At 36.3% G+C, this 25,149-nt stretch overlaps 2 protein-coding genes across 4 annotated transcripts in view; both read left to right on the top strand.

Moving 5' to 3' along the window:
• The first annotated feature begins 1,266 nt into the window (after positions 1 to 1,266).
• serinc2 (serine incorporator 2) lies at positions 1,267 to 19,518 on the top strand. The gene is made up of 10 exons (XM_067425766.1): positions 1,267 to 1,422; positions 1,886 to 2,047; positions 6,846 to 7,033; positions 7,237 to 7,316; positions 9,381 to 9,518; positions 10,079 to 10,248; positions 10,964 to 11,054; positions 12,335 to 12,485; positions 14,131 to 14,349; positions 15,895 to 19,518. The coding sequence occupies exons 1-10, from the start codon at positions 1,384 to 1,386 to the stop codon at positions 16,031 to 16,033; spliced, it is 1,377 nt and encodes a 458-aa protein (XP_067281867.1). The 5' UTR covers positions 1,267 to 1,383; the 3' UTR covers positions 16,034 to 19,518.
• Positions 19,519 to 22,356: 2,838 nt separating this feature from the next.
• The window catches only part of hivep3a (HIVEP zinc finger 3a), a 72,692-nt gene continuing 69,899 nt past the window's right edge, over positions 22,357 to 25,149 (top strand). For 2 of the 3 annotated variants that reach the window (XM_067426261.1, XM_067426262.1), the window contains exon 1: positions 22,357 to 22,567. The gene's annotated coding sequence lies outside the window, so the exon portion shown is untranslated. The remainder of the gene's footprint in view (positions 22,568 to 25,149) is intronic. The other variant, XM_067426264.1, reaches the window with a different exon arrangement.

Genomic DNA, 25,149 nt, shown 5'->3' with positions numbered 1-25,149 from the left:
ATAAATATATATACAAATATATATATATGAATATATTCTTCATATATTATATATATATATATATATATATATATATATATATATATATATATATATATATATATATATATATATATATATGAAGAATTTTCTACAACTTGAACTACATAATATTATACATAATATTTGGCATATTATGGCAAAGCATTCTAAAGATGACAGTGTGTTTCATTATGCCCAACAGTGTGTACTTGGTTAGAAAAAAAAAATGGTAATATGAATGAAGTGTGTGCCATTTCATGCAAAAGTTTGATTTTGATAATGCTATTTGTAGGTTTGGTTAAAGACACGTGCTTTATTTTGCAAGATTTATGAGGAATTTTGCATGACTATGTGCAAAATAAGTGATTTGATATAACCAGCCTAGTTTGCAAAATTGTGTGTTAGCAATTGGAAGAAAAAAAAAACTGTAATGTCCTCAAACATTTGTAAAAAGATTTGCATTGCATTTGTAACATTACATTGCAGACACATTTGCACACATTTATATTAAAATTAAAAGAGTATCATAGGCTATCTGAGAGGTGCTGCCCATATCTGGTGCAGGAATAAGCAATTACAGTTTAGACGTAAGTTTGCGCTGAAACTATATTTTTCTTTTTTTAACCTGCTGAGAAAGGAGTGTGAACTACTAGCCTATTTAATACAAATGTAGATATATCTGAATATTTAATGTAGTAGGCTATTGTGTAGGCTATCAAATGCACATTGATATCAGATTTATTTGTATATATTATGAATAGATACATATATTTATATATATTTAAAAAAACATTTTTAAATCTTGTGCTAAGCTAATAAATGGCTATTAAATCCCGTGCTAAGCATGTTACAATTTAACAGTAAATGCACTTTTCTTACGAAGGTAGGCTATCTTCAGCAAAGTTTCACTTATGGTTTGTGTTTAGGTTTCAATAGTTGTGCAATTTCAAAACCTTTGCATCAAAATCCATATTATGGGATTTTGCGCCATCTAGTGCATCAGACAGACTTTTAGAGTGCATCATGAGACAGACTTTTGCTGATCTCAAAAGTTGCTTTAATAAAAACATAAATATGAATGTAATGCAATTCTAGAAACTGAAATGTGGATATCAGACGCATGCAAAGTTATAAATGGTCTTTGCTTGCGAACCCACCGCGATGCGTGGTTACGCTTACATCCGATTGGTTTCTTACTTCCTGCGATTTTTCTGTACCGTCGTCTGATTGGTCCAATAGTTTTGCGATGTGTCCACCAGCCAATCATTGCTCACTTTTTAGAGTTATTTATAAGAAACCAGAATGTGAAGGAAAGATTGACTTCCGTGTTTTTACTTTAGTTTCGGTGTTTTCTCCGTCATCATGGGCGCGTGTATGGCCTTGTGTTCGCTGGCGAGCTGTGTAAGTCTAACATAATCGTTTTAAAACCGAATACTTTTTTCTCACTTTATGTTTTACAACGTTAACGGGTAAAGACAGCAGCGCATTTTCCAAACATTCGAAACTGTCTTCTTCATAGAGGAGTTTTAGAGACAGTTTCCTTGTTTTGTTTACTATAAAGTTTTAAGAAAACATAAATAAATGGCTGGATATGTGGATATTGCTGACAAATGTTTTCTCTTTGTTTTCTCAAAACTTCATAAACCAATGTTTAACTTTTCTTCACGAGCTTTTCACGGCCATTTGATTTTACACGTTCATTTTTAGACTAAACATTTCAATTTTACCAGTACAGTTTAATATAAATGTTTAACAGGAAGATCCAAACTACTTATATAGGTGACATATAGTAGGTTGTTCCCCCTGTAACAGTTATGACATGGAAATGTATTCGCTGTATTGAGAGAGTTGTCTTGTCCTTTAGGCGTCCTGTCTGTGCGGCTCTGCGCCATGTCTTTTATCAGGATGTTGCCCTTCTTCATACAACTCCACTGTGACCCGCCTGGCCTTCTCCTTTTTTCTGCTGTTGGGCACTATAGTGTCCATCATCATGATCCTGCCAGGCATGGAAACACAGCTGAAAAAGGTACACAGACCGCTGGTGTCGTTCTCGAAGATTCAAAGTTTGAATCTGGCCAGTGTTCTGTCCTGGTCCCATTTCCTCAGTCCAGTTCTTAAAAATAAAAATAATAAAAATAAAGCAATAAAGACCAGTGTCAGACATTGTTTTTAGTAAAGGGCTAATCTGCCTCATGAAATTTCAATCTAAGACCACACTGAAGATTTCTTAATTTAAACATAGAAATAAACACAAATCTGTGTTTATATTTTCACATGTTTATTCAACATATATATATATATACAGTACAGGCCAAAACTATTTGTAATGTTTTTGAAAGAAGTTTCTTCTGTTCATCAAGCCTGCATTTATTTGATCAAAAATACAGATTTGTATTATTATTACAGTTTAAAATATTTGGTTTTCAATTTATTATACTTTAAATTATCATTTATTTCTGTGATGCAAAGCTGAATTTTCAAAATCATTCCTCCAGTCTTCAGTGTCGCATGTGACATCCAGTCTATCACATGATCCTTCAGAAATCATTCCAATATTCTGATTTATTTTGAGTGTTGGAAACAGTTCTGCTGCCTAATATATTTGATGAATAAAAGGTTCAAAAGAACTGCATTTATTCAAAATAAAAACATATTTTCAAATAATATAAATCTCCTTTACTATACATTTTTTATCAATTTAACACATCCTTGCTGAATAAAATTATTGATTTATTTTAAAAAAAGAAAGAAAAAAAGACTGACCCCAAATTACTGACCAGTAGTGTATATTGTTGTTACAAAATATTTTTATTTTTAAAACATTTGCTTCTTTTTTATTTTTATTTTGTTTACTTTTTATTCATCAAATTATTATTAAAAAATATCACAGGTTATGAAAAAATATTAAAAAGAACTGTTTCCAACTTTGAAAATGAATCATCATATTAGAATGATTTCTGAAGGATCATGTGACACTGAAGACTGGAGGAATTATACTGAAAATTCAGCTTTTATCACAGAAATAAATGATCATTTAAAGTATAATAAATTGAAAACCAATTATTTTAAATTGTAATAATATATCACAATATTACAAAAATTGTCTGTATTTTTGATCAAATAAATGCAGGCTTGATGAGCAGAAGAAAATTCTTTCAAAAACATTATAGATAGTAGTGTGTCCAAACTTTTGGCCTGTACTGTATATTTTTCAGATTTTTAAAAATATCAAACTGTTCTTTATTATCTTGATTGTGCTATGCTTTAATAGCTTAATGAAAATATAGCAAGCTTTTTATTGCAAAATAAGTTATATAAAATGATAGGGCTGCACGTTTTCAAGTTTTTCATTAACCGTTAACCGAGGCCCTTAGCGGTTAATACTCGGTTAACCATAGTGTGCGTCAGGGTTATTTTTAGTTTATAATTTGACGACCGCCATCTCCGTAGTGAACGCGCCTATAGAGAGAAATGCACATCATGGATTACCTAATCAGAGAGTAGCCTATTTCTTTTCGTTTTAAATTGTTAAAAGACATTTCAAGCTTTCTTAAGATATCTTTCATGTCTGTGAGGCCTACGCGGAGTTTCGTTAAATTAGGATGAGATGCGCTCCAGTTCACGAGCAACGCAAGTGGCCGCGAGGGTGTCTGCATGATTAGGGCATGTAGTAAAATATGCAGCCGAGAATGATTCACACAGCGTTTGACTCGCGCGGCTGAGCCTCTCCCGGCAGAGAGTTCAAGCATCTGTGGACTCGTTCCTTCAGCTCTGGCCATCTTGCTTTCAGTCCGCGATAAGCTTTTTTTGTTTTCTTCATTACAGTTAAAGTAACGTCTGCTTTTCTTTCTGCTTTTCTCTAGTCATTCACAAGTTTCTTTCTTCAAACTTTGTTTCTTCTGCTCCGTTATGCACAGCGCGCGCGGCTCCCGCTCTGCTTCTGCCCTAATGCGACTTATAGTCCAGTGCGACTTATGTTATTTTCCTCTTCATGACGCATTTTTTGACTGATGCGGCTCATACTCCGGAGCAACTTATAGCCTGAAAAATGCGGTAAGCACTGCATTGCAATACTTGCATTTTGCCCCGTCACTCTCAATTTTAAAGTGCTCCCACGCTTTCTTTGCCCGCTTCATTGCCCGCTTAGAAAGCTGGTCATGACTTCTTCTTGTGGATATTACAAATGTCTGGGAGCGCTCTGGCGGTCTCTAGGAGTGCAAAAATATATTACAACTAAATTCAAAGCACGTCATTGACGCCACTTAACCGAGCAAAATGTTTCACTCGGTTACACAATTTTTAACGGTTAATCGGTTAACCATGGACACCCCTATAAAATGAAACACGGGGCCATACAGACATAATCACAAGAATGCCAGAATTACAAAAATCAGCATGAAAATGTAAAGGTTCTTTTCAACAGACTCAAGGATGTTATACACTTTTAAAGGCAGCTGAGACTGATTCTGTTGGCAGTATTACTTTTTTGTGTGCATTATTATTCATTATCTTAAATGGAATATTTTTTAGTACTGTTCATTAAAGGGATAGTTTACCCAAAAAATGAAAATGATTCCATGATTTACTCACCCTCAAGCCATCCTAGGTGTATATGACATTTTTCTTTCAGACGAATACTATAAGAGTTATATTAATAATGTCCTGGCTAATCCAAGCATTATAATGGCAGTGAATGGCAGCCTAACATTTCAAGCCAAAATAGTACATCCATAACAAACATACTCCAGATTGCTATCAACATGGGGTTAATAAAAGCCTTCTGAAATGAATCGATGGGGTTTTGTAAGAAAAATGTGGCCCTTGACCACAAAACCAGTCACAAGGTTATTTGAAATTGAGATTTTTACACATAATTAAAGGGGGGGTGAAACACTCAGTTTCAGTCAATCTCATGTCAATCTTGAGTACCTATAGAGTAGTATTGCATCCTTCATATCTCCGAAAAGTCTTTAGTTTTATCATATTTATAAAAGAAATATGGGCTGTACCGAGTCTTTCCGGAAAAAACCGAGCGCCTGGAGGCGTATCGTGTGGGCGGAGCTAAAGAATGACAAGCGCGCAAAGCGGTGACGTCCTCAAGCGTGGAGAAACCCATCTATCTCAGCTAATACAGATAATGATCCACAATCAAATCTGAGGCTGAAATAAATTGAACAGGAGAAACGGCAACATCAGGATGTCCGTCTCTGTGGTATGTACTGTATTTAGGGGCCTTTGTGTGCAGTTTATGAGGACATGATTCGGTTTATGGATTATTGTATGTGACTAGACCTTAGAGGTAGCAAGCAAAACGGTTTTGCACGTCAGAGTCAGAATAGTGTAACGTTATACAGAACAACAATGGAGTAACCGTTAGCGCATTTGAATGACGAAGCACGCGATCGTATCGTTTACTGATGTTTACTCATGCGACGGTAGCCAATAGCAGAGACATTTGAAGTTGATTTACTCACCGGCATCTTCCAAAGCAGGACCGCTCTGTCAAAAACACACTTCTTTGGTATGATTTGGTGAAGTCCTGTGACAGCAGTGACCGTGGAAATCCACTTTGCGATGCGACTGAAGCGATGCCTTGAAGCTTCCCGTCATTTCTGCGTTCAAATCGGTTCAAATGCAGCGCTGCCTTCCCGGAATGCTGTGCTGAAGCGTTGAAGTCGCTCGACGTCACCCATAGGAATAAAGTGGAGCGCGGCGCGTCATAAGTGTTCACGGACGATTGGATCTGCACCTGAGAGACTGTTTACAGCGTGCATTTCCTCTCTCTCCCTCTAGTCACGCGCGCGCACCCTACCGGGAGAAGAGCCCGTACGGCCCATACAAGGACCTTCCGCTCTATTTAACGTCAAGTAGACCCATACTCGAAAAAAAACTCGCCGAAACTTGTGAGAAACCGGAAGGAGTATTTTTAACACAGAAATACTCCATCAAACGTCCAACATTAGTTTTTGAAACTTTGTCTATGTTTAGGATGGGAATCCAAGTCTTTAAAGGTGTAAAAAGCTCAGTATGCATGAAACAGCATTTCACCCCCCCCTTTAAGCTTACCATTGATGTATGGTTTGTTATGATATGACAATATTTGGCTGAGATACTATTTCAATATCTGGAATCTGATGGTGCAAAAAAATCTAAATATAGAGAAAATCACCTTTAAAGTTGTCCAAATGAAGTCCTTAGCAATGCATATTACTAAATACATTGTGTTTTATATATTTACGTTAGAAAATGTACAAAATATTTTCATGGAATATGATTATGAATAATATCGTAATGATTGTTGGCAAACGAAAAATATAATTTTTAACCATTCAATGTATTGTTGGCTATTGCCACAAATATCCCCTTGTGACTTATGACTGGTTTTGTGGTCCATCCATATTTAACTTCATAATGTAAAATATCCAGCTTTCGCCAGACCGCCTTCCGTATTCAACTTTCGAAGAAAGTTTAGCACCTCTCGCAGTTCAAAATGCTTACAATACGTCCTCCATCATATGACAGTTACGCTTTTTCCTTAAGTCAAATAAAAAATTGTGGGCTGCCATTTACTGCCATTTATAATGCTTGGATTAGCCAGGACATTTTTTTATATAATCCTAGAAGAATGTCAAATTTTCATTTTCATTTTCGGGTGATCTATCCCTTTAATATCTGAATTTTGTTTTATTTATTTTTTAATTTAAACACACCCACAGGAAGTTTGTAAGATGTTATTGTTAAAAGACATTTAGGATGTGATTACATTTTTTTTTTTTTTTGATCCCTGTGTAAAATGGCAGACTTTTTGGTGAATTTATCCACAGATCCCTGGTTTTTGTGAAGGAGGCTCTTCTATACCTGGCATTGAAGGGAAGGTGAACTGTGAGATCATTGTTGGTTATAAGTCGGTCTACAGGATGTGCTTTGCCATGGCCTGTTTCTTCTTCCTCTTTTCCATCATCATGATCCGTGTGAGAAGCAGCAAGGATCCACGAGCTGCAATTCAAAATGGGTATGTTTTATCTGTTTGCTGTTCCGACTGGCATTCTCACAAAATCTTTACTAACGACAATCTTTTCACTAACAAGTGTTGCCCTCTGCTGTTGAAAGCTGGGTTTTTCAATAAATGGAAATTTGCTTTTTGCACAATAGTTTTTTTTTCTAGGAAGCCTTACATAATGATCCATGCCAATGTGACTACATTTTTTTTTTCAGTTTCTGGTTCTTCAAGTTCTTGATTCTCGTTGCTCTTACTGTTGGAGCTTTCTTCATTCCAGATGGAGCATTCAACACAGGTACATAAGCTAATAAATAAGAAAAAGACCAATAATAATAGTTCAGTAATTGTATGAAAAAAGTTTGTTGCTGTTTTTAATATATTTTTTGTTATGGTAGTTTTCACAAATATCTTTTCACTCAATACAAGTAATGGTAAATGGGCAGTGTGGTCTTTGTGTGGCTATTCTATTAAAGGAATAGTTCACCCAAAAATGAAACAGAAAAGAAGATATTTTGAAGAGTGTCAGTAACCAAACAGTTGATACTGTCAACAATACTGGCCCATCAACTGTTTGATTACCCATATTCTTTAAAATATTCTTCAAAAATTAGTTTGTGTTCAGCTGAAATTCATACAGGTTTGGAACAACTTGATGGTAAGTAAAATGATGACACAATTTTCATTTTTTTGGGTGAACTATACCTTTAAGGATAAGTCACTCTATATTGACATTCACAGCTACCTAGGGTCATTAAAAACCTAGAAATTTCAGGGAATATTATGAAACTGATTTTCAATAAGTCAGTGTTTGGTAATTAATTATAATCATAAGTCATGAATTTTATAATGTTCTCTGAGGTTCACGTATAATGTTATCAATATTTTGAACCCATTAAGTCCTACTGGACCTGTGTCCGCACTCCCATTTGTGTGTCTCTGTTTAAGAGGCAATAGAAACTGAAACCAAATTGGTAGCTCAATCATTCTTTTTGCATACCAAATCAGATGTTTCACCTTCAGATCAAGCCTCCAACATGCTCCTGTTTAGAGGTTTCCAACCTCTAATGAGTCTGCGCAAATTGCGTAAAAAGGTTCTCTTTAAGCCAATACGGAAGTAACTTAAACTCAAATTCACTGACTTGCTGCTAGAGACAGTGGAGCCTACTTCTGGAGCCTATCTCATTGAGCCCCATGTTAAAAAGGCCCAACTTTACAGCAGAAAAAAACGTTTACAGCCTGGTCCAAATTTTGGTTTTGCAACTAAGGGGGTGAGGGGGTGATTTTTAATTTATTTTTTATAACTAATTTATTTATATTATATGAAGACTTAAAGTTCTGCATAATTAAGGGTGTGGCCACTTTGAGTGACAGGTGGATTGTTGTTTGTCTGCTGTCTGTTAGTCGTCACGTCACCTCAGCTGCGCCCATGTCCAGCCTCTTTGCCCATTGTCGTTATCCGGGAGTGACGACCAAGCTAGGAACGGCCAGCTCGACCATACTTTACGCCTCAAAGCTGCTCTTCAGAAGCCTATGGGTGACGTCACAGACACTACGTCCATATTTTTTTTTTAACAGTCTATGATTCAAACGCATGCGAATCCGTCAGACCAGAAACGCAAGCTCGTGTGAAAAGTTTCACCTTTCCTTGCGTTGCATAGTTCAAGCTTGGGAAACTCTGAGCAGTGAATTTGCATCATGTGATGACGTATGACCAGTTGAAGATCGGTTATTTCCTGTCTCTCTTCGTGAAAAGCATATGGTGTCTTGTTTAAAAATGAATCAGCAGAAAAATGAAGCAAACAAACGAATAGTGTCTTACTGATGCGACCTGGAACTTTATTAAAATGAATCCACGCTATCTTAATGTTAGGATCACAAGGATTGTAATACAAGTTGTTTTTCCACAACTTGGCATATCAAAATGTCTTGTACTCGTCTGGAGTAAACTTGGTCTTATTTACTATTACATGACATGCGCAAATCTGTGATTTTTCGCGGTGGGCGCGGCTAAAGAGGCAATGATGTGGAAGTCAGTGTAGACCTTCTGCAATAGGCGGTTTGTCGTCTCACTATTACACCATATTGCTTGGTTTAAATAAAACCTGTTTTTGGACTAACTAGTAAGTTTTGACTGGTTAGGGTTAGGCTTATATGTCAAAAGATCAAAGAAAAAAAAGTATTTCTCAATTAATGACTCCTTTAAAATGTCTTTTAGTTATGCTTAGTTGTGACATATATATAAAAATTGCTCTTTGTAAGTGCATAAAATACTTCAAGTTGTCATGAACAGGCTGGTAAAGTCATGGCAGTTCATTTTGTCTAAAGGAATGGATGTAAAATTATAGTTTGTTCGTTGCAGTGTGGTACTACTTTGGTGTGGTCGGATCCTTCATCTTCATTCTGATTCAGCTCATTCTGCTGGTGGATTTTGCCCACACCTGGAACCAAAAGTGGGTGGAGAACGCAGAGAACGGGAACCGTAAATGCTGGTATGCAGGTATGTTCAGCAACATTGTTTCTGCATGACTAAGTTTTAAAACTGATAAAGGTGAAAGCTGAAAGCAGGCGAAAAGATAAAGTCGCAAGCATTAAAAGCTATCTTTAATCTAAGCTTGTGTCCTAACCAGCTGCAGCATTGAGAAGTATTTTAATTTGTTCACTTAGCTATGATAATGCATTTTCACAGTTACCATTATAAATCTAGGAAACATACTTTTTTTTTATTTGACGTGATATATAACACTGTACATTGTGTAATATTACTTTGGCATTACATTACGGAAAACTAGTTAATGCTGCAGCATGAGTGTTTCTTATACAACGGTTGAGGGAGCAAATTTCATTTTTCTAACCAATGTAATAAATCTCGCTATTTTGTTCCTCTTTTGTAAAGTCATAGAAATGCTATCATCATTTATGTATTTTGCTATTTGATTAAATGGCAATCAAAACTTATATTTGTTGTAGTTTCCGTTATTCACTATTGATGTTTAACCATATTTATTAATTTACATATTTAGAAATGTAAATATTGACAGGTGTGTGTTTTCTCCACAGCCCTGCTCTCTTTCACATTAGTGCACTATATCTGTGCCTTTGCTGCCGTGGTTTTGTTCTATGTATTCTACACACAGCCGGATGACTGCACAGAACACAAAGTCTTCATCAGCCTCAACCTCATCTTTTGTATTGTGGTGTCTGTGGTGGCCATCCTTCCAAAAGTGCAGGTCATTTCAACACTCATTTGATCCATTTATGCTTGCTTGCTTTTCTCTCTTTCTTTATCACTCTAAAGTTGTGTGTCCATTGCAGCGTCAATACATCCCTCAAAGTTCTAAAGCTGTTCCCCTTCGGGCTGTGTCTGAAGCGAGTGTGTATAATTTGCCCCCTCCCTCGACACACAGCATATATAATTCACGTATTCACTTGATTACTGTTGGCATGATGCAATATTAGTTTCCGAATGCCCAAAGTAAAGATACCGTCTCATTTTATTAAACCTTGGTAAACGCTGACCGTATAATCACACGAAAGCATCCAAACCGCAATATCTAACTTATGTATAACAACTGCAAAGCATCCAATGTGTAAATATGGTTTATGTACTAATTCCAGCAAAAACTCCAGCACGGTCTGCATATTTTTAAATGTTTAAAACAGACATCACTTCCTAAACCTCAAAGATATTTGCTGGCACCTGGTGTTATTTTTATAAGATTGAGCATTTCTCAACATTTCGCTGCTCTCGCCCTCTCTCTTTCTCCGGTCCCCTGTCAATTTTGCAATCCACTGTGCGAGTGTAAAGCTTGGCTTCCATAGGAAGGAACTGAAAACACCCTTTTGCTGCGCTCTATCCAGTGGATGCGTATCGGTGGTAAGAATTTTTACATGCGACAAAACATTGTCTGAAATGTGAACATTTGCATTGTATATGTGTTACAGGAAGTCCAGCCGAGTTCTGGTCTGCTCCAGCCATCTCTCATCTCTCTCTACACCATGTATCTCACATGGTCTGCAATGAGCAACAACCCCAGTAAGTCACACAACCAGATCACATGTCCAACATGAAATTCACCTCTTTAATGCTCTTTCACTTTTATTTATTTTATTAGATGTAGTGACTGAATTACTGGACTGTATGTTGACCCTTCTCTTTGAAAGAACGTTTCAGAACAACACTCTCAGTTGTTTACATGTACAATTAAAAAGCTGATACATTTTAAGAATTTGACATTCAAGGAGCCATTTTGACATTTACATTTTTTTTTTTGTACTTTTTTTTTAAATGAACAAATCAGTAAATCAGATGAAAAAAAAAGGATATATTTACTAGGTTTGGGTAAACGTTAAAAATAACACAATGATCTATGGTGGCTACATAGGTTAGAGTAAATTAAATAGCTGTGATTATTCTATCCAATTTTTTAAAATCATTTTTGTATTAGCCTTTATTTACTTTACGCCATGCTGTTAAACTACCGAATAATCATATTCCTTAACGTTATCTCTATTCTGAAATACCAGATGGCCAGACAATGATGTAATATTTTATGAATCATTTATCATTATATTATATTTTATTTAAAAGCGAACCTTAAATGTCTAATAAGAATAAAGTGGTTAGGAAGCAATGTGGGAGAGAGACACAGACAACTGACTACTCTTAATATATTTTGTACATTTTTGCTTACATTTCTGTAATATATTTCTACTTTTTTGCTAATTAACACAGCTTGCTAACTTCAACCACACACACATTCTCTTTAAAACATCAGCCTCCAAATGTGCAAAATGAATGACAAGCAATTATATACAAGCAAAATTTATAAGTATTATTGTGAAATACTATTCTTATATGTTTATAATACAATTCTATTTATTTTTGTGATAACAAAGCAGATTTTTTTTATTTCATATGATATTTTCAGCATCATTACTCCAGTCCTGGACATGATTCTTCAGAAATCATTTGAATATGATGATTTGCTGCTAAAGAAACATTTCTTATTATTATCAATGTTAAAACAGTTGCTGTGCTGCTTAATATGTTTGGAAAAAGGAAACCATTAACATTATTTTATAATGTTCCTTAAAGTTCAGAAGAACTGCATTTATTTGAAATAGAAATATATTGTAACATTATAACGGTTTTGATGTACTAAATGTTTCTTTGCTTGCTGAATGAAAGCAATAATTTCAGGCATTAAAAAAAAGATACTGGCCCCAAGCCTTTGAACCGTAGTTTATATCATTGTCTGATGTTCTCTAAATTATAAACCCGTATGACGCAACTTGTTTTCTCTCTGTGCACAGATCGTAAGTGCAACCCCAGTCTGTTGAGTCTAGTCAATGGCGGGCCAACAGCACCCATTCCAACCAGTGCCCCTGGTATCCATACACAGTGGTGGGATGCTCAGAGCATTGTGGGTTTGGTTATCTTCCTCCTCTGCACACTGTATGCCAGGTGAGCTTATAAACATCTTCCTTACCACTGCTAGCAACAGACAAGGATTATTTAACCATTAGTTAAATGAATACCAGTGAGGCTGAGCATCTATATACAATATTTGTTTACCTTTTGATTGTTTTCAAATAAATATCTGTATTGATGTATTTGCTTTGAAATGGCTTAGTTAAATAATTACAAATAAATTATAATCAAAGCATGAAAACATCATCATAATTCCCTCATGCTCATTACTTTGTCTACTACTCATTAAATGTCCACATATATTTGTAGGAAATACAATGACCAAATAAAAAGAAGAATTGATATATTCATGATATTTGTTTATTTTACATTAATGCTTAAATTTTGATTTAATGATTTAAGGTTTAATGTTTTTTTAAAAGAAGCCTCTTATGCTCACTAAGGCTGCATTTATTTGACTAACATGACAGTGATATTATAAAAATATGATTTATTTTGGTGACAATTTAATGAGATACACATATTCACTTTTAAGTACAACTGTTACCTTAAACTCCTAATTTACTGTTTATTAAAGTTTAGGTATTAGGTAGGATTAAGGGATGTAGAACAAGATAATGCAGAATAAGGCATAATACTAATAAAAAGCCAATATCATAGTAATATGCATGCTAATAAGCAAATAGTTAATAGTGAAAATGTACCCTTAGAATAAAGTTTTAACTTTAAACTGTTAAAGTTGTTGTTGGCAACTGTTTTCTGTTTTAGTATAATTTAAAATATAGTTTATGCCAGGCCAGTACTCTAGTCTTAGTTTCACATGATCCTTCAGAAATTATTTTAATATGCCGATTTGGTGCAATGGATCAATGTTGAAAACTGATGTGCTGCTTTATATTTGGAAACTGTGTGATACATTTTTTTTTTTACAGCTTAATAAATGATTAGAAAGCTAAAAAGAACAGCATTTATTTAAAATGGAAAGCTTTTGTAACATCATAAATATATTAAATTGATAACGATCAATTTAATACATCCTAGCTGAATAAAAGTATACTTTTTTTTTTATCTTTCTGACCCAAACTTTTGAATGACTGTCTATATCGGAATCAAATCATATTCAGTATATTGTAAATGTTCATTATATCGGCCAGCCATATGTAAAATATAAGTTTGATTTATAATGGGAAACAATAGTATACAGCAATACACTCTAAAATAGATACCGATTCTGTTATTAATTTTACACATGCTTACTGGGCTAGAATGCAATGATTCCGAGTTAAAGATGAGGGCCAATAAATGGGACAGTTACACAACATTTTCATACTGTGTTCCACAGTTAAAATGCCCCTTTAAAGTTTAATTGCATTAAATCCTATTACATTTGGCCTGGAGGTTGCTGAGGTTTGTCATTTTTTCCATTCAAGCAGCTCCATGTGTTTGTGTATGCCTTATTTCCCAGCATTCCCTTTTATAAACAAACAACTGGCGTCTAGAATTTTTCCGATGGCTTTCCGAGAATTGATTTGTTCTTTTATAGCTTTATTAAGCAATGGCATGCAATTTTTTTTTTCTGTCGTAATGGAATCATGTAGTGTGAGACAATTATTTCGTATTTTTTTGTAAAATGTCTTAACTAAGCCACATTTGACATGCTTTTTTTCTCTTTTTCTAGCATTCGTTCCTCAAACAACAGCCAGGTGAATAAGCTCATGCAGACAGAGGAAGTTCAAGGTCTGGCGAGCACTGATGCCGGCGAGGGCGTCTCTGAGGACGGCGTGAGACGAGCTGTGGATAACGAAGAGGACGGTGTCACCTACAGCTACTCGTTTTTCCATTTCTCTCTCCTACTTGCATCCCTCTACATCATGATGACCTTGACCAACTGGTATCAGTGAGTGTCTAAAGCAAGGGTATTCACTTAAAGTTCCAAGAGGTCTGGTCTAAATGTTTCCTGTATATATGTATATTTGGAATAGTTATACATTTCCATCTGGGCACCAGTAGTACTTTGTAAAAAAAAAAAAAAAGAATGAAGATGAGAGCCAAAGCATTGGCATCTGATCATTTTTCTCTTAAAATAAAACATTTAACCAGTTGAACCCAATTAGATATGAAGATTAGAAGGTAAGATTAGATGTTTTATCAAGCTATTATTGTTTTTACATGATACATGGCAGAAGGCCAAAAAATACTGTAGTCTAGGCCATTTTTATATTTTACTTAAAATAAGTATCTAGTATCTAAAATAAGTGACAAACAAACAAAACGCCCTTATCATGAGTAGAAAGAAAAAATAACTTGTAATTTCAGTTTAAGTTGTCTTTCCTTGTCATTTACAAATAACTTTCCCAATTAAAACATTGTTTATTATGAAATGCTTTACAATGAATAATAATGCTAAATGTAGATAAAAAATAGTCTTGTCACAAACTTGGCTTGAACAGTCACACCAGATGTGAATAAAGTGATTAATGTTAGGTCAATGCGAAGACGCAAATTGACATTCTGCGGCACAAACTGAGCATTTGACGTGCAAAAAATGCGTGATTTGTGCACTTCGCACCGCTTTAACCAATCAGGAGCTTGCTCTAGCAGTGACATTGAGATGACTTGGAAAAAGTGTCCCAATCACCCTGAATTTACCCTAGTAAGACTTCAATCTAGATAAAGCCGGCAAATTGAGTTTATTTGCCGTAATTTAAAATGATCCATGTCACCATTTCACAAGACGAGCCGCCTGGCAGAAGCCCCTCCCATGATGCGAGTAAACTCAAAATGTTCAAGCGTCCAATTACACACGAATAATGCGATTTACTCTCTTCATTCACGTCTGGTGTGAACGCCACATTAGAGTCCTATGTATGTATGACAGATTTTTTTAAAAAGGAATATTTGCAGCATTGTTGTTTTCTGCAGCATTTTAGCGAAGGTATCAATCAATTTTACTGCTCACTGTGTTTCTGCTACTGTTTTTAAAATAGCAGCGTCATCTGCCGCTCTTAATGTGGCGATTCAGCATCTTTAGCGCGAGTTGGAAACAATGCATGGAATGGGTAGGGTTCTGAAAGGATATAGTGCCAAAAGATCATAGCCATAAACGATGGCTAGAGCGCTTGTGGTGTGAACCGCTCCATTGTTTTTTAATGAGTTGCTCACTTTAATCTGTAGAAACTGTAAAATGGCGCTACAGTTGTGTCTCGTGGTCTAGTTGGAACAGTCTGCCATTAGAAAATGCTTGGTCTAGTCTCTAGAGAATAATAATCTCATTAATCACTTTTTTATGGAGAAAATAAATTGGGTGTTAACCTTAATTACTGGACTTAGCATTTTTGAGCTGAGTACTGTGTATATGTTTATGCGAAAAAAATTAGGGATTGGTAGAGGATTATTCCATACATTTTCTGTTCTTTTATAAACATTTCTCGTTCCTTCTCAGACCTGAAACAGACTACGCTGCCATGAAAACCACTATGCCATCTGTGTGGGTGAAGATCAGTTCGAGTTGGCTGGGACTGGCGCTGTACCTCTGGACTCTTGTGGCTCCCCTAATTCTGGCAGACCGAGACTTCAGCTAAACACCCATTAGATCCTACAAGTGGCTTTATACCGAAGTAATGTATGCTGAGTTCACTTATACCGTACATTACTGAAGTTTTTGTTTCTTAAAATGTTCTGAGCTCTGGAATTATGCACACTCCAAAAAAACACTTTTTATTTACATTTTTGTTGTTACATAATCATAAACCTTTACCAAACCTTTTCAAATGTACCCATAAAGCCTTTCATAGACGATGCTTCTAAGTCTATGCTATGTATAATGTTTTCTGTTTTAAAAATCACATATTAGCCACATATTCTGACATCACACACTTTTATTTTATTGTACTTTATATCTGTCTTGGGTCCAATTTTGTTACAAATTGCACTACGTATGATCGAATCAAAGATGAATGTTCAGTAAAAAATTAAGATTGCCATATATATATACAGTTTCAAAGCTTTTTTCTATGAGCTTTATGATGACGCTGTTCCTAACTAAAACGTTTTTTGTTCTGTTTTGTACATATATTCATTCTTATAAAAACTGATTATTAAAAAAACACAGGTTCTTTAATCCAGTTATTCACAGCCTGTTATTGTGATACACCAAGTTGTTTCCTCTAGATGGAAGTGTTGTTTTTAAGTACACTTCCCTTACCCTGAAGAGACTGTTTATTGAATGGTTCTTTATTGAACAAGTGTAAGTTACAACTGTTTATACTCTAGGGTTACGGATTTGAACAAACCTGTACAAGTAATAAGACTAGGGGACTCCATTTAAGAGCAGTTTAAGGAGGGAGCTAGACTGTTTTTGCTACAGACATAAATTAGCTTTGCAATTACTTTTTTGTACAATATATATATTGTACTGACATTTTTCTGTCCAGAAGGCCTATAAACCTTCAGATTTAAGGTCTTTGCACACTGAGTCCGAAAATATAAAGTCAGAATTGCGAGTTATTAAGAATTGTGAAATATTAAGCCAAAACTGTGAGATTTAAAAGGTGCCCTAAATTGAAAAAATGTATTAACCTTGCCATAGTGAAATAATAAAAGTTCAGTACATGGACATCATATACTGTGAGTCTCAAACACTATTGCCTCCTCCTTCTTATGTCTCGTGCATGGAAAACACGGAAAAAATAGGCAAATCTCAACATATCGCAATCGCTGGGATCATTAATATGTACGCCCCAACATTTGCATATCGAAACAAATGTTCATTGTCAGGCAGAACTTTGCAGCTTAATCATCAGGTATAAAAAAAGCGTCACGCAAGGATAGTGAAAATGGCAGATCATTAGACACAAATATGATCCAGGCTGTCAGGGGACGCGAGGACTTTTCATACCCTTCCCACAGATAATAAATGTCAAAAGTCATGGTTGATGTTTATTATAATCGGATACCGCAACAATTTAAATCAAAATTGTTCATTTGCTCTGCCCATTTCACCGCAGACAGTTTTTCTAACCGGACAATATCAAGCTTCCCGCACTGTCTAAACTGAAGAAAGGGGCAATTCCAACTATATTACTGCAAGCAGTAAGTAGTGATTAATCCACTTAAATTGAAAGATTCTAAGAGAGACAGCATTATCTAGAAAACGCAAGATGCTAGTACAGTAACAATAGGAAACTCCAAGTACCATACACAACTAAATAGTGTGTCTAATGACAAAGGTTAATATTATTTTTTATTTTATATTATCTTATTTTTCAGAGTATATCACAGTCTACCTAGTAGGCTACATTGTGACTAACGTTATATAAACATGCAATATCGTTGACCAAAAAGATGAGTCTAAAATATACATTTAAAAAAATAAAAGCGTGAACAAAAAGCACTGGTTTTGTCGGGGGGAAAATAAGTCTATCCGGTGTTTTACCTAGACGTGCAATTTGGCAACCGCGCACGCCCCATTGATCTGAAAACACCAATAAACAAGTAAGCGGCATTTTAGCAATCTCCATTTGAGATGTTCTGCTCAAAGTGTCATTCAGTCGGTCTGTGTTCTGTCAGGGCTCAGAACAACTGAACTTGTGTGAGCTCCTGAAGTAAGCCAATCAGAGCAGAGCTCAACATTAATATTCATGACCCTTCCAAATAAGGCAAAAACAGCATTACATCCTAAGGACAATTTCTAGCATTGTAAATGGACCTGTAAAACTGTATCTGGACAATTTTTGCCCTTAAATAAGCCACATACCATCTATGTACATATCAGCAAACAATTTAACATATTGTTTCAACTCATTCTAGGGCACCTTTCAGTCAGAAATGCAAGATATTAAGTCCGAATTGAAAACCCATAACCTTAAACTGAAGGAGAGACCTCAAGGATGACATCTCAAGGGTGGATTCTTATAGTGAATAGTATATATTTTAAAATAATTTTATAGACTATATCTATTGTACTGACATTTCTCTGTCCAGAAGACCTATAAACCTTCAGACTTAAGGTCTTTGCATACGGAGTGTGACATTTTTGTATGTCGGAATTGAGAGATATTAAGTCAGATTTGCAAGATTTTAAGTCAGAATTGCGAGATATTAAGTCAGAATTGCGAGATAGTAACTCAGAATTGTGAGATATAACGTCATAATTACGAGATTTTAATTCAGAATTGCAAGATTTTAAGTCAGAATTGCGAGATATAACATCATAATTGTGAGATATAACGTCAGAATTGCGAGATATTAAGTCAGAATTGCAAGTTATTAAGTCAGAATTGCGAGATATAAATTCAGAGATGTGAGATATAACGTCAGAATTGTGAGATATTAAGTCAGAATTGTGAGATATAACGTCAGAATTGCGAGATATTAAGTCAGAATTGTGAGATGTCAGAATTGTGAGATATTAAGTCAGAATTGTGAGATATTAAGTCAGAATTGCGAGATATTAAGTCGGAATTGCAAGCTATTAAGTCAGAATTGCGAGATATAAATTCAGAGATGTGAGATATAACGTCAGAATTGTGAGATATAACGTCAGAATTGTGAGATATAACGTCAGAATTGTGAGATATAACGTCAGAATTGTGAGATATAACGTCAGAATTGTGAGATATAACGTCAGAATTGCGAGATATTAAGTCGGAATTGTGAGATATAACATCAATTGTTAGAAATTTAGTCAGAATTATGAGACAGTCAGAATAGAGATATAAAGTCAAAATTGTAAGTTATAAAGTTAGAATTATAAAGTTAGAATTGCGAGTTATAAGGTCAGAATTGAGATTTAAAGTCAGAATTGCGATATATTAAGTCAGAATTGTTAGTTACAAAGTCAGAATTGCAATTACCTTTTTAATATTTTTATTCTGTGGCGGAGACGAGCTTCTGTAGTGACCGATTGTACCTCTTTGTAGTACAACTGAATATTTTTACTGAACAGTCATTGCTATGCATGCTTGTTTACTATATGATATTGATTTCCTCTTTGTATATGGTCTTATAGTTACTTGTGTTTTTATTCTTATTATTTAGAAATGCATAATAAAAAACAAAAGTTGGATCAATGACAACCAAACAAATGTTTTAACTTGTTCAAAACCCTGCAAAATTGCAACACGTGCCATTATCCTTGAAGAATGCAATTTTGCTAGTGATGTAATATTGCGATCCTAAAGCTTTATTGTGTGACGTGGCTGAGGATCCGTTTCCCCTTACGCATCACTTTGCGGTGACCTCACTAATTGTGCTCTCTCTCACTTTCCACCCGGCGGCTGTCCCACTGCGGGTATCTCCCTGTCTATCTTGTCGTTATTCCTGATGGTTTTATGTCAGCACAGCGGTGCGCACAAGCGCACACACACACACACACTCACTAGGGAGCAGTAGGCAACACTAATTCTGTTATATAACCAGTAACTACACCACAACATAGTTTAAAGTGGGACTGCTTGAGTAAGGTGGCTGCCATCGGGCCGGCACGGGAAGCTGAAGGCCCTAAACGGGCTTTTCACAATATCAAACTCCCTCTTAAGGGACTGACTCAAATAGAGGATGATGCACTGGCTAGGGACCCTATTGCACTGCCTGGATCTGTGTGTTTGCCGTCAGGGTAATTAAAGGTTCAGCTGCCCTGCCGTTGAGACTCAAGTGGTGTGTGGGGAGGCTGCCATGGTTATGTAGCTGGAAAAACAGCAACCCGCCATTTACACCAGTTTCATTATAACAACAGTTATTACTCCTAATGGTGTTCATTGTGTTGGCCATTTGAGCTCATTTTAGGACCTATGGTGTGGATTTTAGTGGCTCTTTTTTAATGTCAGCATGAAATGCTCTTCCGGTGACAAACTTACATCACATGAAGCTAATAAGCACACTGTTAAGATGTGCTTTTGATTACTTTCAGAACAATAAAGGATGTGCCCATGAGAAATGCTAAGCAGGTGCAGCAGTTAGGTGCTTAAAGTGATATAAATAACATGACCAAAACCCACATTAGACCGCAATCGGAAGTTATGGAGAACACTCAACTGTGGTTTAAAGTGAGTTTTGAGAAAAAGCATTGTATTAATCATACGTCTTTGTGCTCATTTTAGCTCGAATGCACCTGCCTGCACAAACCTGTGCCATGTATTTTGTCAAAAGAATTCAGAAGTTTTCAAGATATTTTTTTGTTTTCAATTGTTATAAAGACTTTTTATATAGGTGGATAAATGGATTATGCAATCAAAGCAATGTGAATTGTTTTTTTTCTTTGACATTTTTACAAGTATGCAACTATTTTTGGCCCTTATTAAAAAGCTCGGGCACCTCTGGTTGAGACTTTTGATATTGTGTGTGACAGTAAGGATAGTAATCACATTATACACTTTTTAGATAAAATAAGACTTGGACCTGAAGTTAAACCTGTACAGAAAAACTGGACAAACTCCTCCTATGATGCAAATATCATAAATTTTGCGCCATCGGAGGAATTGTTGTCCAGAGGCTAAAGACTACAGCCAGCAGAGGGAGCCATTTCCGCATGTTTTCAACTCGCGTATTGGGGGATGGGAGATCACACTCACAGCTGCAGCAGGCATTCATGTATAAACGTGCGGCCAGCAGAGCAAAGTAAGTCTTTTAACTTCTCAAACTAATTCCTATGAAAGTTAAGCTTTCAAAGGCATGAACTGAAAACGCGCCAGACTGAACATGCGCTGTGAATCTATGGCGCTGACGCGTTTACCTCAGCTCTCATCACGAGCTCATCCATGTCTGTCAATATATCTGACTCCTGCAGAGTTTTGGGCTGTGAGACTCCCTCAGTGGCTAAATCACATATTGAACAGACACGTTCAGTTTTTAATTGTAGTGTCTGTTCTTAAACTGAACTGATTTTATGAAAATGAACGCGGTCGCGGTGGGAAAGTGATCAGTGATTCAGTAACGTTAGTAGCTTTGCAAGTGGCCTCATAGCGAAGCATTCAGGGAATTATCATGAGACAAAAATACATTTTCTGTCTTTTCTCAGTCTAGAAAGATAATTTCATTATTTTAAAAAATAATTTACTACATTAATGACCCAGTTTAAATACAGAGTCATCCTCCCAGCGCTGAAGTAACCTACTCCTTTAAAGAATCAGCGTAGATAAGCTGATTCATAACGTTTCGAAGCTTTACAAAGCAGTGTTGAAACCGGCCCATAAGTCGTTATTTAGTTGTTGTTGTTGTTTTTGCGCACAAAAACTATTCTCGTCGCTTCATAAAATGATTGTAGAGCCACTGTAGTGAGATGGGCTTTGTAACGACGTCAGTGCCTTTATGGGTCTTGAAAGAGGAAATGACATGGTCAATGGAGGCCTTTGAGACATCAGATTTTAACAAAAATATCTTCATTTGTGTTCCGAAGGAGTGTTGAACGGAGTAATTAATGACAGAATTTTCATTTTGGGGTTAAGCAGTTAAAGCAAGTTAAAGCAGTTAAAATAGTAATTGTTGAAAAGTTAAATTAATAATAAAAAATTGAAGCTATGGTATTGCTCAAAATGAAGCTATGGTATTGTGTAGTTTGTGAGTGGGAATGGACTGTCTAAACATGCTAGGAAGCCTACTGAAATTGAGAGAAACTGACATCCATTAGAACAAGCTGATTGAAAGTCAATGTGGCTCACAAAAGCGAAGTTAGTTCTGATTAAAGCTCTTGCAGCAATTGTTTGTACATGCCTCTCTAGCTATGTTATCTGATTAATTGAATAACATTTTAAGTGACATCTAAGTATCCACACGCGTTTCTGGGCAACTGTAGGTCGGAATGGAAAACAAACTCGCTTAACGATTTGAAAGCATGCAGTGGGACAAGCGCGCGTCTTCACTGCCACTGACAGCTCATTGAAGGGGGCGTGGCGCGGGCCGCTCAATGGTCTCGTGCGGGATAGCGTAGCGCGCGGCGCTTGCGCTCATCGAAGCAGCGTGTTCTGCGCGAGATTGCAGTTCTGCCTGTGCCAGCCTGGACGAGGGGAAAGGCATGTGCCAGCATCTGACAGACCTCTCTGGACCTAAATGCTACAAGGTAATCGGTTGACCGAGTCGTCGTGGGATAATAGATGGAGAGGGAACGGCCACGCTGTCAGGTAAACGTCTTTTCTGACATTGCTTTACTGAGGTTTATTGTGTACACAAGATCTGTCCTGCAGGGTACAGTAACAGAAACATTACATCTGAAGAACCCAAGTCTGCCCCATGCGGTCTGTAAATATTCTTTATTCGGAACATCTTTTACACCGACGCCAAACGTAAACGTTCAGTGCGTCAATTATTTAGATTCCCATGTCTTTGCAGTGAAATCACATTAGCGGTGGAGGGCACATCACTCTAGGTGCCAAGGCACAGGGTGGGTATGTTGCATTGTCAGTGGTGTAAAGGGGGTCACTAAACATGTTCAGTGGCTTCGGTAAGACGACAGTCATTTGTTTCCCAGCTGTTCTCTTGTTGATATCTATTTTAACATGCAAGCTCTTTGTTAGCGGGAGTAAACGTTAATATAGTGGAGTTGAAGTAAATGACATCATCGCTCTTTTCTTACCGTTTATGATTGCAAGTGCAGCTTATACGTCATCGGGAAATCCAGACCCCCAGCACTGAGAACTTGAAGCATTAAATGAAGGGCAAGTGCAGATTATAGCAAATGTAATATACAGAATTCATATAGCGGCTAGTCATCTTTGTGTTATGTCATTTTGTCGCTACCACGCAGGACTGAACTATTGGAGTAGGCTACAGTAGGCACACAGAATTCCCGGCATTGTCCAGAGCGCGATGAAATCATCAATAATGTTACATAATCGCAGAATGCGGGATTGGGTTAAACGGGGGTCGTTGCGTGCCTGTCGATCCTAGAAAGATGCGAAATGTCACTTCATAGACGATTAGTATCAATCTAGCTGTCGTTTGTTCATCGCCTTTGTTACATCGACATGCGCACAGTAGTGCAGCACGCACGTATAGAGTGATTCTCTTCTTTATTGCACGGGATTTCGAGGCGAGCGCCTAACATAATCGCTACGCGACACAAGCGTCGATGCTAAAGGAGCTTTCACACAGCGCTAGTTTGAATTGCTGGTCTCTGTACCCAGTCGCGCCGTTGCGTCGCGTTTTGAGACATTATCGTTGCGGTTTAGACGAGGTGTAATCTCAGAACCAGTTCTGAATGGAACGTTCTGTGTGAAAGCTCCCTAAGGTTAATAGTAGGCTATACGCTTTGCTGAGAGCGTTGTATTTTTGTCGCGTCGCTCTCGCTGTAGATGGGATGACGCTAATATCTCATGTGATTTATGTTAATGTGGCCTAATTATAGCCACCTTTTTGCCACTTCAAGCCATACTCTGCCTGAATAAGTCAATGCACATCATAAAATGAAAACAATATGAGCAAATGTTGTTGAAAAATGAAACCAAGAGTTTGGATTTTATACTGTAAAACTCATATTATCACACAGAAACCTAGACGTCTGGGCTGTCAGACGGAGAGCAATTCAGGACAAACAACCTACATTTCTCGATACCTACAGGTTTTGACCTATTTGTTAAAAAGGGCCTCTTGGTTGACTTGACATCAGTGTAGGTTATGAGAGTATTGTTGTGTATTGTTGTGTTTGAGAGATGTGATAGGCTAAATCAGATTTTTAAAAAAAAATGCATGTTGTGCTTTAATAAAATGTCATGATGTGAATAATAACTGGAGTCCTAGAAAAATGATGTCATAAAAGTGTTCATGATTGGCTGATGATACAAGAACACACACAGTCTCAAACCATTCACTACAAGTAACTGGGAATTGGAGACATTTACACTCCTATTATTATAGTTTTATATTGTTACACAGACAAATATATTTAAAATGTGACCAAAGCATGCAACATGCGAGATGTTCCATGCCACATTATCATGGATTGTTGTTACATATTTTGTAGCCTTTATTAGAACAAATCTTAAAAGTATATATTAAAAAATGTGTTCTTGCAGATAATATAATATCAATGAAAAGAGACTTATGTGTACTTCAAAATAGTACATTTTCTAATAAGTGCAGCCTACTATTTTAAAGCTACAATGTGTGATAGTTCCCCCATCTAGCGGTGTAAAGGAATGCGACAATCCAGTGAATATTAGTTTCTGTTCCTCCTAATTCTGATTTCGTTATAACTCCTACGGTGGTCGATTTAGTCCAAGATTCATGGCAATCCCCCTCTTCATATTCGACACGGTGCCATCGAGTGTTAAAATGCGAAAGGCGAAGCTTGAATTTACGGGTATGTCCCTCTTTGGCTAATGTACTTTCAAGATGGAGGGGCAACATGGCGACCAGCATTCGAACCCCTCACCCGTATGTATTTTCAATGGCATATTATAAACTTACGAGAATACTTTACTTTATTACTTAAAAGAAGTAAATATACATTAATTAGCACATATATTTTTGAACTAAGTGTTTTTAGCTAAGAATAAACTAAAAAAGTTACACAGTGTAGCTTTAAAGGTACACTGAAATCAAAATTTAAGTTTTTTAGCTTTTAGTATGACTGTGTTAGCTTTAAAGTTATGAATAAGCTAGTATGTTCCAAAACTATGACAAAAATTTGCATTTAGGAAATATAAGCATTCAAAATTTACAGTCTCCCACTTCCTTTAAAACAAATCTCAGATTTTGGTGACAT

This window comes from Pseudorasbora parva, chromosome 19 (assembly GCF_024679245.1).
Source record: "Pseudorasbora parva isolate DD20220531a chromosome 19, ASM2467924v1, whole genome shotgun sequence".
Classification (NCBI taxonomy): Eukaryota; Metazoa; Chordata; class Actinopteri; order Cypriniformes; family Gobionidae; genus Pseudorasbora; species Pseudorasbora parva.
The sequence above is the reverse complement of the archived record's forward strand: the minus strand, read 5'-3'. Positions and strand labels throughout refer to the sequence as shown.

Coding starts and splice junctions, on each gene's coding strand:
- serinc2 (XM_067425766.1), top strand. CDS start 1,384: ATGGGCGCGTGTATGGCCTTGTGTTCGCTGGCGAGCTGT. Junction 7,034..7,236: donor CGAGCTGCAATTCAAAATGG/GTATGTTTTATC, acceptor TTTTTTTTTCAG/TTTCTGGTTCTTCAAGTTCT. Junction 14,350..15,894: donor ACCTTGACCAACTGGTATCA/GTGAGTGTCTAA, acceptor GTTCCTTCTCAG/ACCTGAAACAGACTACGCTG.